At 30.3% G+C, this 15,218-nt stretch overlaps 2 protein-coding genes and 2 long non-coding RNA genes across 4 annotated transcripts; 3 read left to right on the top strand and 1 right to left on the bottom strand.

Annotated features, from left to right (window-relative positions):
• Positions 1-1,347: 1,347 nt before the first annotated feature.
• On the top strand, positions 1,348-4,452 carry LOC145749953 (methionyl-tRNA formyltransferase, mitochondrial-like). The gene is made up of 4 exons (XM_082565846.1): positions 1,348-1,480; positions 2,137-2,464; positions 2,930-3,229; positions 3,626-4,452. Exons 2-4 carry the CDS (start codon positions 2,267-2,269, stop codon positions 4,280-4,282), a joined length of 1,155 nt encoding a protein of 384 aa, XP_082421972.1. The 5' UTR covers positions 1,348-1,480; positions 2,137-2,266; the 3' UTR covers positions 4,283-4,452.
• LOC145749952 (dynein regulatory complex subunit 5-like) lies at positions 4,263-6,682 on the bottom strand. Its single transcript, XM_082565845.1, has 5 exons — positions 6,478-6,682; positions 5,652-6,372; positions 5,444-5,566; positions 5,121-5,298; positions 4,263-4,601 (listed from the first exon to the last, which is right to left on the bottom strand). The coding sequence occupies exons 1-5, from the start codon at positions 6,623-6,625 to the stop codon at positions 4,437-4,439; spliced, it is 1,335 nt and encodes a 444-aa protein (XP_082421971.1). The 5' UTR covers positions 6,626-6,682; the 3' UTR covers positions 4,263-4,436.
• Positions 6,683-8,912: 2,230 nt separating this feature from the next.
• Positions 8,913-11,281, top strand: LOC145750731 (uncharacterized). The gene is made up of 2 exons (XR_014283692.1): positions 8,913-9,051; positions 11,130-11,281. It is a non-coding gene; the product is annotated as an uncharacterized LOC145750731 (long non-coding RNA).
• A 263-nt stretch (positions 11,282-11,544) lies between these two features.
• LOC145751297 (uncharacterized) lies at positions 11,545-12,764 on the top strand. The gene is made up of 4 exons (XR_014283727.1): positions 11,545-11,663; positions 12,037-12,159; positions 12,395-12,520; positions 12,646-12,764. It is a non-coding gene; the product is annotated as an uncharacterized LOC145751297 (long non-coding RNA).
• The last annotated feature ends 2,454 nt before the right edge of the window (positions 12,765-15,218 follow it).

The following is a 15,218-nucleotide window of genomic DNA, read 5'->3' as shown; positions in this document are numbered from 1 at the left end:
ATGTAAATTGCTTACTTAAATTTAGAAGGCGAGCAGGGGAAAGCGTACCAGGTGTTTCTAAATAATAACATAGTAAACGAGGATGTGAAAGCCCTTAAAAACGTATTTGAAACATGTTATATATTTGATGTAATCGGTCCGCCTTCATGCTAAATAAGAAATAGATAAATGTAACTATCCTATTGAATTACTTGTTAAATATCTTAAAATGTTCGGTAATTTATTTGGATCCTAAGAAATCAGGTGGAAATCACTATTTTCTGAGAAGCAGTGCAACTGCAACTTTCCCCCAAAAAATAAAAATCATCCATGACTTAATCACGTGTGCTATCACGCCGGGTCCTGGTGCATAGAAATAACATAATGCAAAGCCGCCTGGTCACGTGATTCACCGCGAAATCAGTGCATCGCACTCCGCCCTTTTTATTTGTTTTGAAATTTATGTTCGGAAAGGTCGTTCCAATTCGCCAAAGAGCCGCGGGCTCTGATTTCATCCAAATAAAGATCGGCGTTTTTTTTTAATAATCAGCCTTTGTACCGCGGTTTGGTGGAAGCAATATTGAGCAAAACCCGCATGCATTCACAAAACACGTGACCGATTTAATCTGAAAAGAAATTTATACAAATGCAACAACAATCTAAATAGTTTCTGTTCGTAAGTAGGTAATAATATACTTTGTGTTTAAATATTTTAATTGGCAACTTTATAATACACACAGAACTTAAACACGCCTTACATAGGTCGCAATTATGAAATATTTTTACCGTTTTACTACTTCCTTATAGCGGAAACTAGCGGATTAAAACGAATAATAATTGTGTAATTTTTTTCTATTGCTTGGTTCATTAAATTAAGAAGGTTAACAAAAATTTTATTGCTTTTTACGTAATTGGTTTCTTTCTTAGTTTTGATTTGAAATTAAAACAAGGCGATGTCGTTACTGTCAAAACAAACTGTAGTGACCACTGATTAAACCCAATGACCCGTATTTATTTTAGTTTTACTTTATTGCTTCATTTTATAGTTTATGCTATCTACACTAAAACTTTACACTGTGGTTGCTCTTCGTTGCCCTAATTTATGTACGAAAGTTGGTTACATTCATTTTTTTATCCCTAGCTTAAAAATTGATCTGGAGTTTTTTATAAATAATTTAACTTAATTTTTGTTAATGCGATGTTATACAAATAATAATCATTATACCATATTAACTTTTTTATTAAATTTCATAAATTAAAATAGTTTTGTATCTATGACAAGGACATGATCACAAAACAGTTATAAATGCAATAACACGTGCCTCAAGTTTCCATTTTTTGTTGATTTTAGAGAATTAGAGCTTTTAACCTGGTATTGCAAAATATATTTAGGATTTTACAAGGAATGTCATTTGCCGCAAAAGCAACATTGGCCGGCTCGATTGTCTTCGCGTCTTCTATGATAACTTACGTCCACTTGGATCAAATAAAAAGTAAAAAGGTGAAACCTATATTAGAAATGGACAATACTAAAGTACGGGATGCGGGATAGTGCGGGACCGTATGTAAACGTTAACAAAAATTCGTGGAATGCGGGACGGAACGGAATTTTAGTACTTTTCTGCGGAATGATTGCTGTTTTTATCTAAAGGACTAAGGGGTGATGTAGGATTGACTTTAAAGGTCAAGAAATGATGCGAAATTGAATATAAAGCACAAGGGAAGATTAGGGGAGGGTATAAAAAGTCCATCCTTTTCCGCATTCAGCGTTTTTTTGTTAACGTTTACATACGACCTCGGTATTTCTCGCACCCAGCAACTTCCCGCATCTCGTATTTTAGTACTACCCTTAGAAATTACAGACCAAAAATTAAAACGATTTATCAATTTTTAGTGTTAGAGTTGTCCCCAGACTGTCCCCCCCAGTATCTTAGTGTTAGAGTTGTCCCCAGACTATTAACATTAAATAATGTTATTTGGGAGTTTTAAAACTTTAATCAATAAATATTATACATAAAGTGGATTTATTACTTGCTTAGATGTTAAGTAAATACCTGAGTGTAAACAAAATTACATTAATATGATCTCCTACATATATTCATGTGATTTTACGATCAATATATGATATATAAATATATTTTTTTAAATACTTAATAGCGACTACAAGACACTGTTCTTAAAGACTTAGAGAGACAAGAACAAACTCAAAAGAGAAAGGAAGAAAATCGAAAACTTCTGGAGGAAGAACTTCGTGTAACAGAAATTCTTTTAAAACAAAGAGAGCAAAATGAGAATAATAAGTAAACATTTACCAAAGTATTACAAGCTGCTACAGCATTCACCCATTTTGAAACAAATATTAAGTTTTTCTTCGGCAGCAAAGTACAATATATTATTTTTTGGCAATGATGAGTTTTCTTTGCCGTATGTTGTCAGATTGTTTAATGATTCGAAACAACCGAAAAGTTTTATCAAATCATTCAAGGTAAATACTAATGATCACTCGTCTGTAGTTTACGGTCCTTTTTTTACCTTTTCTGTATTTACCTAATTTCTTTTTATTTTAACAGTTTTTAAAATGTATATATATATATATATTTATACTTTTATTCAAAATATATATACCCACTCTTAAATCACTCTTCAAAAATAAGCTATTAATGTTTCCTAATGGAGAATATTAAATAACTTTTATGGATATTGGCCCATTTTTTTGACATTAAACTTTAAGTGATTTAATACAAATTATCAAAGTGTTAATAGGTCTATAAAATTGCCAACATATTTATTATATATATATAAGAAAGTTTTTATATTATTAATATACTAAATTTTTGTTGTTAAAATTGAAAACAAACAGTCTTACGTTTTTATACTTCCTATTATATATCATAACACATAAACTTATGCTTATTACACTAAAAGTAAATTTCTTTGTTATTTTTTTAAGGTGGTCACTTTGTTTAATAACCATGGACATAGTAGACCAGTACAACAATTTTCTACAAAACATGATATACCTCTTTCCTATTGGACCGAAATGAAAAAATCTCTTTCTGATGAACCACACAGTTTTGATCTTGCAGTCGTTGCTTCATTTGGTGTTAAATTTACAGACGAATTTATTAAAAGTTTTCCACTTGGCATGATTAATGTTCACCCAAGTTTTTTGCCCGATTTACGAGGTGCCGCACCAATACCAAGAGCAATTGAAAGAGGTGATCAATCAACTGGTGTATCAATATTTAAGGTATTTTTTTTAAAAAAGATCATAAAATTGTTATTGTCAATTAAAAAAAATTAATATGTTAGTTTAGGCTATGTATTGTTTTTTTTTAATTTTAAAAAAGTTAACCTTTTATTTGGAAAAAGGTTGACTTAATGAACTATATATTTATAGGTTAATATTTGTAACACAGACCTGGTCCTGAGTTGACTTTAGTAGAAGTTATACTTCTAGCGCATTACTTAAAGACATTGCAGCAAACAAGCAATGGGGATTAAACCCAAAACCCTTTGTAGTTAAACCAAGTTTTTAACCATTATAACACACATAACATGTTGTGGATTAGTGTGAATAAGTTGTTAAAAAAATTTTTTTTTCGTAAACTTTGGAAATGATCTTAAATATAAATTTACAATTTAGATTATTCCTGGCAAAATGGACAGTGGCCCAGTTCTTGCTAAATCTAAACCAGTTGATATTAAATTGCATGATGTAGCTGCAACACTTTGTGAGAGACTTGCAGTTACTGGTGCACAGTTGTGTCTTGATGTTCTCAGTGATTTTCCCCATAAGCTTAAACATGCTCACGAACAAGACGAAAAGTGTGTCACAAAAGCTTCAAAAATATCACCAAAGGACACATGTATACAATGGGATGAAATGAAGGCGGATGATATTTATAATAAATATAAAGCATTTGGTTTTTTAAAAAAATTTAGCCTTTGTGCTTTTTATGGCAGCATGTTCGTAAAATTTTATCGGATACAAGTTGTCTTCCCTGAAAAGTTTGGTATTCAACCCGATAATTACATTCCAGGCCAAGTCTTTTATAAAAGCAAGGCAAATTTAATGATAGTTGCTTGCAAAGAGGGCTTTGTTGGTATATATGATTTAATGGTACCCATGTCAAGATTAAAGAGACCGCCATTAAATATTACGAAGTTACATAAAGAAGTAATGCACCCTGTATTAGAAAAAGATGGGATAGTTTTGTTTAAAAACTCTTATTATTGTGAAAAAACTTCGAAGGTCACTGAAACAAAACCTAGTTTTTCAGGAAAAGCTTTATTTAACTGACAAAAAACTGTGTTTTACCATGAACCTGTTAAAAAAATATTTCACTAAAATTTCTTTTTAATCATTGTTCTTAATCATAAACTTAATTTTATAAAATTTCATTTTATATAAAACATAATACTGTTACAAAATAAAAGTTCATCTGAAAAAGTTTCTAGCTGGAATTTGCTTCTTCTGCCTCTCTTGCTCTTTCTTGATTTGCTTTAAGAACTTGATTGATGCAATATTCACTTTCCTGTCCAGCGTCTGTTAATCTAAGATCCAGTTCAACGATCGTCTTATTAACTTCCATACCCTCTTGAAGTTGCTTGCCACCATCCTGTTAACCAAAATATTTTTAATTTTTCACATTTTTTAATTTTTAACTGTAGCCTACCTAGTTCATGTATCAAGGCACTGAGTAATAATATTTGTAAATTCTGGAGCCTACTTAGACAATATTAAAGATTGTTAAAGTTTTAAAGCCATTGGTTTAAGCAGTAACGCCATATACCAGTAAGGCAAATTTGGGTATCAGGTAACCATTGCTAGAGGGAAAAACTAAAATAAAGGAGTAAAGAAAAAACAGGGAGGAAGGGAAGCACTAAAAGGAGGGGCTAAAGAAAAAGTATTTTGCATTCATTTTTATTAGGCAGCAAAAATTGTCAATGCTAAAAAGCATTGACCATTTCTGTTTCAACCAAAAATGACTGCAAAATACTTTCCCTTGAGCCCCTCCACTCTTTCTTCTTTCCTTTTAGGGCCCTGTCTTTCCTTCACCCCCTCCTTTTAGTGTTGGCCATTGTTAGGTACTAAAGGTCTCATATATAACAATAAATAAAAGTAAATTAAGACTTACGGTCCCAATAGTGTTTCCGGACAAGACTATATTCGTCAAACTTGTGTTAGTTTGCAGGACTTGAGACAACACTGCAGCTGTTGGCTCGGTCATTTCATTCGATGATAAGTTGATACTTTTAAGGGAATTATTTTTTAAAAGTGACTTCGCCAAGGCCTGTCCTCCTTCGTCACCCATTCTTAAAATTAGGAATATTTTAACTTATAATTGTTCTTATTATTTTTGTTTGTTATTTAGCGGCAAAGTTACACTTACACTTGAAAGAAAACATTAAATTATAACCTTCTTTGCTTATGTAGTATTTGTTTGACAACTTAACTCACCGGTTTAGTCTCAGGTTGATATCCTGCAATTGTGTGTTTTTTGTTAAAGCAAACGCGATGGCTTTTGCTCCCTCACCACGAACAACATTATCACATAGATTAACCTTTTTGAGGTTCGGGCATCTATGAATATTTTGCCTAATTTTAAATTTGCTTAGGTTTTTATACCACTTTTTGATTAAATGCAGTTTTAATTTTGCACGGTTACCTGTTGTTAATAAGTTTTGCCACTGCTCTTGCCCCCCTTTCACCAATGCAATTGTGGGATAAATCCACATCAGTGAGTGAAGGGTGATCCAAATAGTGACTGATCAAAACTCTGACCTTTGCATCATCGACTTTACTTTGCTGGATACAAATTTTTTTCAGTTGTTTGCAACTCTTTATGCTTTTGGCCAAGAGAAGGCAATCCCTATGAGTAAACTGAAACAGGTTCCACTCGAAATTCATTCCACAATCGCGAACACCAAACATGACGCGGAACTCTTCGAGATGCGGTAACTTTTCTATCACGGTTCCAAACTCAAAATGATCCATGGAAGGTGCTTCCGTTCCAATTTCACTTCCAACATCACTGATAAAGTCCTCCGACTTTGTGGTATCCTTTACAGGAGGCAGGACTTGTCGGATGTTTAATCTCTTAACATATCGGGAGCAAAGAGGAATTGCCTCATCAACAACTTCATCACTAGTTTGCTCCGGCACGAAATTCTCGATCAAGGATTCTAAATGCCTTTCAAAAAGCATTCTTTTCCAGCTGCCATCGTAGGTAGATACGTCACAAATTTGCCACTTTGCTTTGCAGCAGCGCTTCCAATAGCTTTCATCTTCTACCAAATGCGCAGTGACGTTTAAAGGTATATTAGTATCTATTTTATCCAGGACCTTTTTCTTGTCTTTAATATTAAGCCCCTTCAGAATTGGATTTTCTTAAAAAATATTTATAAATTTGAAACTAGTTTTTGACTATAGAAAAATTATCTACATAATAATTTAATTTATGTTAGGTGAAACTGTCAAAAATTTTTACTCACTTTCGAAATTCTGTACAATGTGGTTGATTGCCAAATCTTTAAGCAGTGAAACGGTTGCGAGCGACCAGTCGGGGTCTTCGGCAATTATTCGTCGCATAGATTTCGGATCTTGAAATTTGTCCTTTGATTTAACATCTCTTACCACCATGTTTACGTTTTTGTTTTGTTCAAGAATAACTTTTAATTAAACACACCTTTACTCTTTATTGCCGAAAATTTTGTTTATGAATTTAAGTAACCATGGTAATATACGGCCTAGTATTAAAATGAGGTAACCTGGCAATTTTTGAAATGAACTTATCCTCTATTTAAAAATAACAATTTAACACCCCTTATATTGAAATTTTTGTTACATTTATATAAATATTATGAAAAAAATATATAATTTGAAAAAAGCCGGTTAATATGTTGATCACAAATCTTACCACAACAAAGTCAGTTAAAATCCAAGCCAAAAGGGTTAGGATTGTGGTTTTAAAAATAGTACTCATTAATGGTCGTTTGCTGTTGCATAATTTGATAAAAAGTGGTGGACAGCAAAACATATTGAACTTTGTTAGATAAGTCATTTTTAACTCATTTATACGCAGTTTCACATACTTAAAAATTCTATTATATTAATTTTATTGAATCGATTTTGTTTTGTCATCATATTTTAAAGATTTTTTTTTTTATGTAGTGTTTTTTATATTTTTGATAGTTGTTTGCACATGCATTTCTCTTCAGTTGCAAAATAATCATTATTGAGCTTTAAGAGTCCCGTCTGGATTTATAGTAGCCTAGTTGTGATTTAATTGTAGTTACACATGTTAAGTGAGTGTTTTGTTTGGTGGTGCAGATATCGTTATTTTAAGCGTTAATTGTAGTTACACATGTTAAGTGAGTGTTTTGTTTGGTGGTGCAGATATCGTTATTTTAAGCGTTTATTTATCGTTTAAAGACATCTTTTAACTGTTTTGGATTAAATTAATCACATCTTTTTCTATACTATTATGTTTATCAAAAAAAAGCTTAGATATCACCGGTTGCGGTGCGCAATACTTTGGGTTATGTAATATTATTATCAACGATTTTTTTAATAATAACTTAACAACTTGCTTAAACATTTAATTAAAAAAATTATACTAAAAATGGCGCTTTTAGATTCAGATAGTTTATTTAACAAAAGGGTTATTAACAAAACAGGGTAAAATAATTAGTATTATCAGGAAAAAGCCTAAAAATAAACATTCGTAATTGGGGTTCTCAATATTTCGGGCTGTGACCATATTATCACCATCGATATTGTTAATAGTAAGTTGCCAAAATATAAAAACTGCAATTAAAAGGTGAAAACCAAATAATAAAGAGAATCTCTTTTGTTTACTTGGTAAGACTAAGTTGTATACTCAATAAAATGGTTGATGTGACTATTATAAAAAAATAACTTAAAACCCCCGGTAGTTGGCGCGCGGGCGGATGTTTTTTTTAACTGTAACCACTACTAATAATTTTATTAGGGAAAAAATTTATATCATTTTTTTATATAAACCAATTTGATTTTTTTTGTAATCAATAAATATAGTTATAGGATTTACGACTTTACAGTAATTCAACGTAGCGTTGTTTGTAATAAAATTTATTAACAACGCTGTAAAAAAAAGTCAAGGTTTAAAATTTATTTGATATAGTGTTTTTAAAAATTTAAAGTGTTTTTTTAATTTTTTTAAATGAATGCATGAATGCGATGAATCAAAACTCATTGTTTTGTGTAAAATTTATAAGTTTTCCTGAATAAACCTTAGGCTCCTAAATTCTTTTGAATTTATTTGTAAGCCTAAATGAATAGTGAATATATAACAAACAATAATTAACAGGATGTTGGTCCATTTAAATATTTTACCAAAGAGTTTTCATTTAATTGTTATTTAAAAAAAAACGTTTTTTTTTCTGTTTATACAATAGTGAATACAAGTGTTGACGTATAGCTTTTGTATAGAAAAAATTTGTTAATTGCTTTATAAAATTTACGTAATATAGCAAAAGTACTAAAGTTCCAATTGGCAAACAAAACACACATGGTTGTTATTTTTATTTATGTTATGTGTTTTTTAACAAATTTTTACAAATCTATTTAAGCCTAGATCAAAACCCCATTTTATGTTACCTTTAATAAGTTTCCTAAAAAACTATATCGAAATATCAACAATTTCCTGGTAAAAACTTTCTTGTACAAACATTAAAATAAAACTAAAGGCTGTATTTGGGGTTTAACATAATGTTTTATAATTTTTTTTTTGAAAGATTAGTATTAGGATATTAAACTAAATAACATATATCAAAAATTATTTTTGTTTAGATATTTTGATCAAATTTACATCGACTAAATAAAGCGGCATCAGATTTTGTTTGAAATATATAATTGGTGCAAATGCTATTGAAACAAGCATGTAAAAATGTTAATAGCAAAGCCAAAAATGAACATAACTTTTAAAATAAGAGGAATATGGTTGGTATTGATATTGCCGAATGTTTTTTGTAACGCAAAATCCACTTCAACTACCACCCCGTCCGCATTAAAGGTCACAGTCCAAGGTATAATAATTCTCGATTTTTCATTGCAAAAGTTAAATTAAAAAGTAATACATTTGTAGTTACCCAGTCAAAAAAATTCAACTCGGCCGACCATCGGCGCATGCCTGATTATGCAAGGGCCATACATGGGTCGCCAGCCTGGCCCATGGTACAGCCGTGCTTGGAAATGTTACATCGGCCGTGCTTGATTATGCGAGCATGGCCCATGCTCGATTAGCCGTGCACGGGCCCAGCATAGAACCGAGCATGGGCCACGCTTGGTTATACTAGTATTATGCTAGGCTTACTGTCGCTTTCCCAGGCCCGCCGACGCTAGCTTGATTGCGTAATATTGGCGTCAGTTGACGTCGCTTACAGTTAAGTGCGGGAAAATAAATTACAAGTAATATAAAGTTTAAACCATTTATTAAATTTACGCAGTTCGGCGTAAACAATACACAAAACAACACAAATGTCAATAATAAATAAAAAATCAAAGTGAACATGTATAATACATACACAAAAAACTTAAGTTCATTGTAACATGCGGTAAATTAACTATTGCACTGAAATTGTTGTTCATGTTAACAATCTGATGTCTGGAATAACGTATAAATCGCACTGAATTTCTTTAAAACATCCGGCAATATTATCTTCAGCTAAATAAAAAAAACGTTAACATTACAATCTGACTTAAACTGTTAAACAGATATAGTTCTTCTGTTCTGTAGTTTTTGTATATGATAAATAATGCCGTTTTTGTTAGTAGTTTAATGATGTTAATTTTTACATATATATTTATTTTACAGTTTTTTACCTTTGTTGAAAATTGTAAGTCCCCAAATTTGTTGGTTACTTTAGTAAATGCTTTGTCGAATTGTAGGTCAGTAGGTGAAAGTTTTTGATTGGCTGTTTTCTTTTAGTTGATTAAACGTACATTCCAATGTTTTAAATCCAAAAATATTTCCACCAATTTCCAATAGCCTAATGATGATCATCTTTATTAAATTATTTAAAACAATAACAGAACTGTAAATTAGAAGTTATATACCAATATTCTACAAACCTAACTTCAGTCTTGCTATTTTTTAAACTATCTTAAACCAGGGCGCAGACTTGGCGCGCAAACAAAAAACGGAAAATAAAAACACAGCATGACTCCCTTATCTCTTAAATTGCGTAAGATGGTGAAATATTTCACGCTATCTTAAATTGCTTAGCTTTAAGAAGGGAAATTGCATTACTTATTCTAAAAAATCCACATTTTAATTATCTGGAATTAAAGATTTAAATAAAAAACTTAACATAAATTTTTAAATTTTTCATTTGATTGCTGTCTTTAAACAACGAGCCTGCAAATCACTTAAAACATTTATAAATTTTAGAAACGTACATTTATTCGTTGTATTCCATTAGGTTAACCTACTATGGTTCATTAAGAACTTAATAGGAAATTCAGTAACAATTTATAGTAGAAGGTCGAGGACACGACCAAATGCCATACTCGGCCATGTCTGGCTAACACTCGTACATGCGATGGTCGCAATATACCCGAACTGCCGAGTATGGCCCATGCGTCGCTAACACTCGAACATGCGATGGTCGCGTTATACCCGAACTGCCGAGTATGGCCCGTGCATGGCTAATACTCGAACGTGCGATGGTCGCATTATACCCAAACCGCCGAGTATGGCCCATGTGTGGCGTTTAGCAGGTAATACGATGGTCGGGAACCCGACCAAATGCCACACTAGAGCCTAGCATGGGTAATGCACGGCAACAAATGCCTAGCATGGGCCGGGCTAATGCCGAGTCTAAATTTTTGACTGGGTAAAGTGCTAAAAATAAATAGTGCTTATCAAGCTTATTTAATTAAAGTTTTTGTTGCAAAAAAATATTATGTTAGTGTAACAATGCAATACAATTTTTGGTTTTGTTTACAATTAATGTTTTTATATAATAAATATAAAATAAAGTACTAGTTTGTAATAAACTTTAAACTATGATTATGTTTCGCAGCTCGAAAAAGAGTAGCCTATTCAATAAAAATTTAAAATAGCTTAAATTTATTTGAATTTTAATTGGGGAATTTTTGACAGACATAAATGAATGTGCTACAGAGAAACATGATTGCCACAGAGATGCAATGTGCGATGACACATTAGGTTCTTTTACTTGTACATGTACTGGTGGGTTTACTGGAAATGGAGTCACATGCTCTGGTATTAAAGTAGTGGTAGCCCAATATTAATTTAAATCATAAAATTATGATGGGGTCTATATGTTTAATAATCTTTAGTTACCCTATAGGATTGCTACTTTGTAATAATACATAAATTCTTCTGTTATTTATTAAAATTAAAAAGTTGGTAACTCATTGAACATTTAGTATCATAGATTAAAATATTTGCATATAAGTATTTATCTAATTAATTTTTTTACTGTGTATAGTTAGAACACATAATTTTTTATGTTATTTTTTAGTTTTTTTAAATATATTTTTTTAGACATAGATGAATGTGAAACAAATACTCATTCTTGTGACAAAACACAAGCAACATGTACAAACGCAGATGGATCTTTCACCTGTGCATGTAAAAGTGGTTTTGCTGGAAATGGAAAAAAATGCACTGGTAAGTAACGAATGTTTCTTAAATACGCTCATAAGTGTTAAATAAAGCAGTAATACCAAACCTAAATTATGAATAATTGCAATTTTTTTTTAAATATAAGACAGAAATTAGGTTCTTAATCTACAGGCTGCGTTTTCACCCAGTTGTTGGGCAGTTAAATTTCTCTTCTTATTTTTTTGCTGTATTACATTTTACTAATGCGTCAGCTTATTAACATTTAAGATTTTAATTGAAATATTGTTGTTTTTGGTTCAATTAACATATGGGTATTGCTACTGGCCTATTGGTTATTTAAATCAATAAATGGCTCTAAAAATAGAACACATTTACTCTAAACACTGTAAAAATTAAACGCGTAATTTATTTTTTGCAGACGCAGATGAATGTGATACAAATAAGAATAATTGCCACAGTGATGCAAATTGTTCAAACACACCAGGATCATTTACTTGCGAATGTAAAAATGGTTATAGTGGAAATGGAGTCTCGTGCTTAGGTAAACCTTTTAAACGTTCTGACTTTACCATGCGACACAAAACAAATAAATAAAATTGTGGATAACTAGAGGAGAAAATATAGCTAAATGATTTACACTAACTAATAGCTATTTCCGCTGCTCCATAAAAGATGTTTTAAAAAATTATTAGCTATAAAAGTGGAAAACATTTAACTTTAACTGTTTCAAAGATAATAAAAATAAAAACATCTTAACCGTTTAGTTTATTTTGCAGACATAGATGAATGTGCTATAAAGGAATATAATAATTGCAACACAAATGCAGAGTGTACAAATGCCGAAGGATCTTTTACTTGTAATTGTAGTAGTGGGTTTTCTGGAAATGGAGTCACATGCTCAGGTAATATTAAAATAATATTATTGTAATATGTTAAATCATGCTTAATGACTAGCATGAACAAATGTTTATTTTTTAAGATGTTTAGTTGTTTTTATTTAGGTTAATTATTTTTGTTTTTTTTACAGACAAAAATGAATGTGATACAAATAGAGGTGGTTGCGACCCAAATGCACTGTGTACAAACACACCAGGTTCATTTACTTGTATATGTATCAGTGGGTATACTGGAAATGGTGTCACATGCTCAGGTAATAATAAATCTACAAATTAGTGATAACTTATTTTAAGTTGAGTATAATAAATTGATAATATCTGTATATTGTTATGTATTTTGTTTATTATATTATTCACGCTCACAATCAATTCACAAATGTATTTATTCTTTACACTTATTTAACAATATCTTGTTCAAATAGAATCCAAAAAATTTAAACATAGCCTACATATAATATAAAAAATAAGTATTAGAAAGACCTATCTCTTATAAGAACAAACAATACTAATTTACTCAATAAAGTTAACTTTGGCTTAATAAAACAGTAGCAACGCTTTACAACAAGATAAGAAAAGTTCCAAAAAATAAGAGAATTAAGTAACGCCCCCAAGGAAATGTTAGGGCCTAAAGAGCGCACAAAGTTTGCTACATTATGAATAATTATTTAAAATCATATTATTGCATTGTCATAACACATTAATTTGATGTTGATAATATTCTTTCTAGATATTGATGAATGTAAAACAAATACTCATATTTGTGACAAAACACAAGCATCATGTACAAACGTTATGCCAAAATTTAAATTGTTTTATTTTTTCTAAGCAGTTGCGCATTTTTAGCAAAATTATGATTTTTTTAAAAATTTTTAACTATTTTTTTAAACCTGTAAGTTTGTTTGCAGATATAGATGAATGTACAAAAAATACACATAATTGCAGCACTAATGCAATTTGTGGAAACACACCGGGTGCTTTTACTTGTAGATGTAAAAGTGGGTACACTGGAAATGGAGTTACATGCTCAGGTAATATTTAAAGTTTTTTACGTGTAAACCCATCAATTTTCCTTTAATTTGTTTAACATTATTAAATTAACATGCTTAATGACTAGCATGAACAAATGTTTATTTTTTAAGATGTTTAGTTGTTTTTATTTAGGTTAATTATTTTTGTTTTTTTACAGACAAAAATGAATGTGATACAAATAGAGGTGGTTGCCACATAAATGCAGTGTGTAAAAACACACCAGGTTCTTTTACTTGTAAATGTAATCGTGGGTATATTGGAAATGGAGTCACATGCTCAGGTAAAAATAAATCTACAAATTAGTAATAACTTATTTTAAGTTTAGTAACATAAATTGATAATATCTGTATATTGTTATGTATTTTGTTTTTTATATTATTCACGCTCACAATCAATTCACAAATGAAATTATTCTTTACACTTATTTAACAATATCTTGTTCAAATAGAATCCAAAAAATTTAAACATAGCCTACATATAATATCAAAAATAAGTATTAGAAAGACCTATCTCTTATAAGAACAAACAATACTAATTTACTTAATAAAGTTAACTTTGGCTTAATAAAACAGTAGCAACGCTTAACAACAAGATAAGAAAAGTTCCAAAAAATACGAGAATTAAGTAACGCCCCCAAGGAAATGTTAGGGCCTAAAGAGCGCACAAAGTTTGCTACATTATGAATAATTATTTAAAATCATATTATTGCATTGTCATAACACATTAATTTGATGTTGATAATATTCTTTCTAGATATTGATGAATGTAAAACAAATACTCATATTTGTGACAAAACACAAGCATCATGTACAAACGTTATACCAAAATTTAAATTGTTTTATTTTTTCTAAGCAGTTGCGCATTTTTAGCAAAATTATGATTTTTAAAAAAATTTTCAACTATTTTTTAAACCTGTAAGTTTGTTTGCAGATATAGATGAATGTACAAAAAATACACATAATCGCAGCACTAATGCAAGATGTCAAAACACACCTGGTGCTTTTACTTTTTTTTATATTTATTTAATTTTTACAGACATCGATGAATGTATACCTAAAAAAAAGAATAAGAATTGCCACAGAAATGCAAAGTGCAATAACACACCAGGTTCTTTTGCCTGTACATGTAAAAGAGGTTATACTGGTGATGGAAAAACATGTTCTGGTAAATTTTAATAAAATAATAAATTATTAAACTTATTTTATAAAAGCTTGTTTTACAATCAATTTAATGTTACTTATAAAAAGATCGCCATTTGAGGTTAAAATTAATGTAAAACAACTCAAGGTAATTTTTTTTTAGTTATTGCGAAAACACGTGTTAAAAATGTTGTTATATAACTTAAAATAAATAATTCAGTTAAAATGTCGGTGAAAATGGCAAAAAGTATTTTTATTTTAACATTATCTACGGTAAACACATATCAACACATTTTCCGTTTAAATTTTAAAATGTACTTTAAAAAGTTTTCCGTTGTACTTTTATTAACCTTATGATACAGTTTTGATATAGTGTTGAAATGTGGTAAATGAGGTTAGAAAAGTCCGCCTTTGTATGTTTACAATAAACAATAGGTTATACTGTTGATAAACTCAATTGTTTAATGTACACATTCATTCAGAAATTGATAAAGTTAACGATTAACAATCAACTTAGCTTTTAAATATAGTTTTTG

This window comes from Corella eumyota, chromosome 4 (assembly GCF_963082875.1).
Source record: "Corella eumyota chromosome 4, kaCorEumy4.1, whole genome shotgun sequence".
Taxonomy (NCBI): Eukaryota; Metazoa; Chordata; class Ascidiacea; order Phlebobranchia; family Corellidae; genus Corella; species Corella eumyota.
This window is presented reverse-complemented; position numbering and strand designations above follow the sequence as displayed.

What these genes read in the sequence shown, in the direction of transcription:
- LOC145749953 (XM_082565846.1), top strand. Translation starts at nt 2,267, where the DNA reads ATGAGAATAATAAGTAAACATTTACCAAAGTATTACAAGCTGCTACAG. An exon ending in GTTTTATCAAATCATTCAAG is followed by an intron (nt 2,465 to 2,929) that starts GTAAATACTAAT and finishes TATTTTTTTAAG; the next exon opens with GTGGTCACTTTGTTTAATAA. An exon ending in CTGGTGTATCAATATTTAAG is followed by an intron (nt 3,230 to 3,625) that starts GTATTTTTTTTA and finishes TTTACAATTTAG; the next exon opens with ATTATTCCTGGCAAAATGGA.
- LOC145749952 (XM_082565845.1), bottom strand. Translation starts at nt 6,625, where the DNA reads ATGGTGGTAAGAGATGTTAAATCAAAGGACAAATTTCAAGATCCGAAA. An exon ending in GCAAAACTTATTAACAACAG is followed by an intron (nt 5,567 to 5,651) that starts GTAACCGTGCAA and finishes AAATATTCATAG; the next exon opens with ATGCCCGAACCTCAAAAAGG. An exon ending in CCGGAAACACTATTGGGACC is followed by an intron (nt 4,602 to 5,120) that starts GTAAGTCTTAAT and finishes TTTGGTTAACAG; the next exon opens with GATGGTGGCAAGCAACTTCA.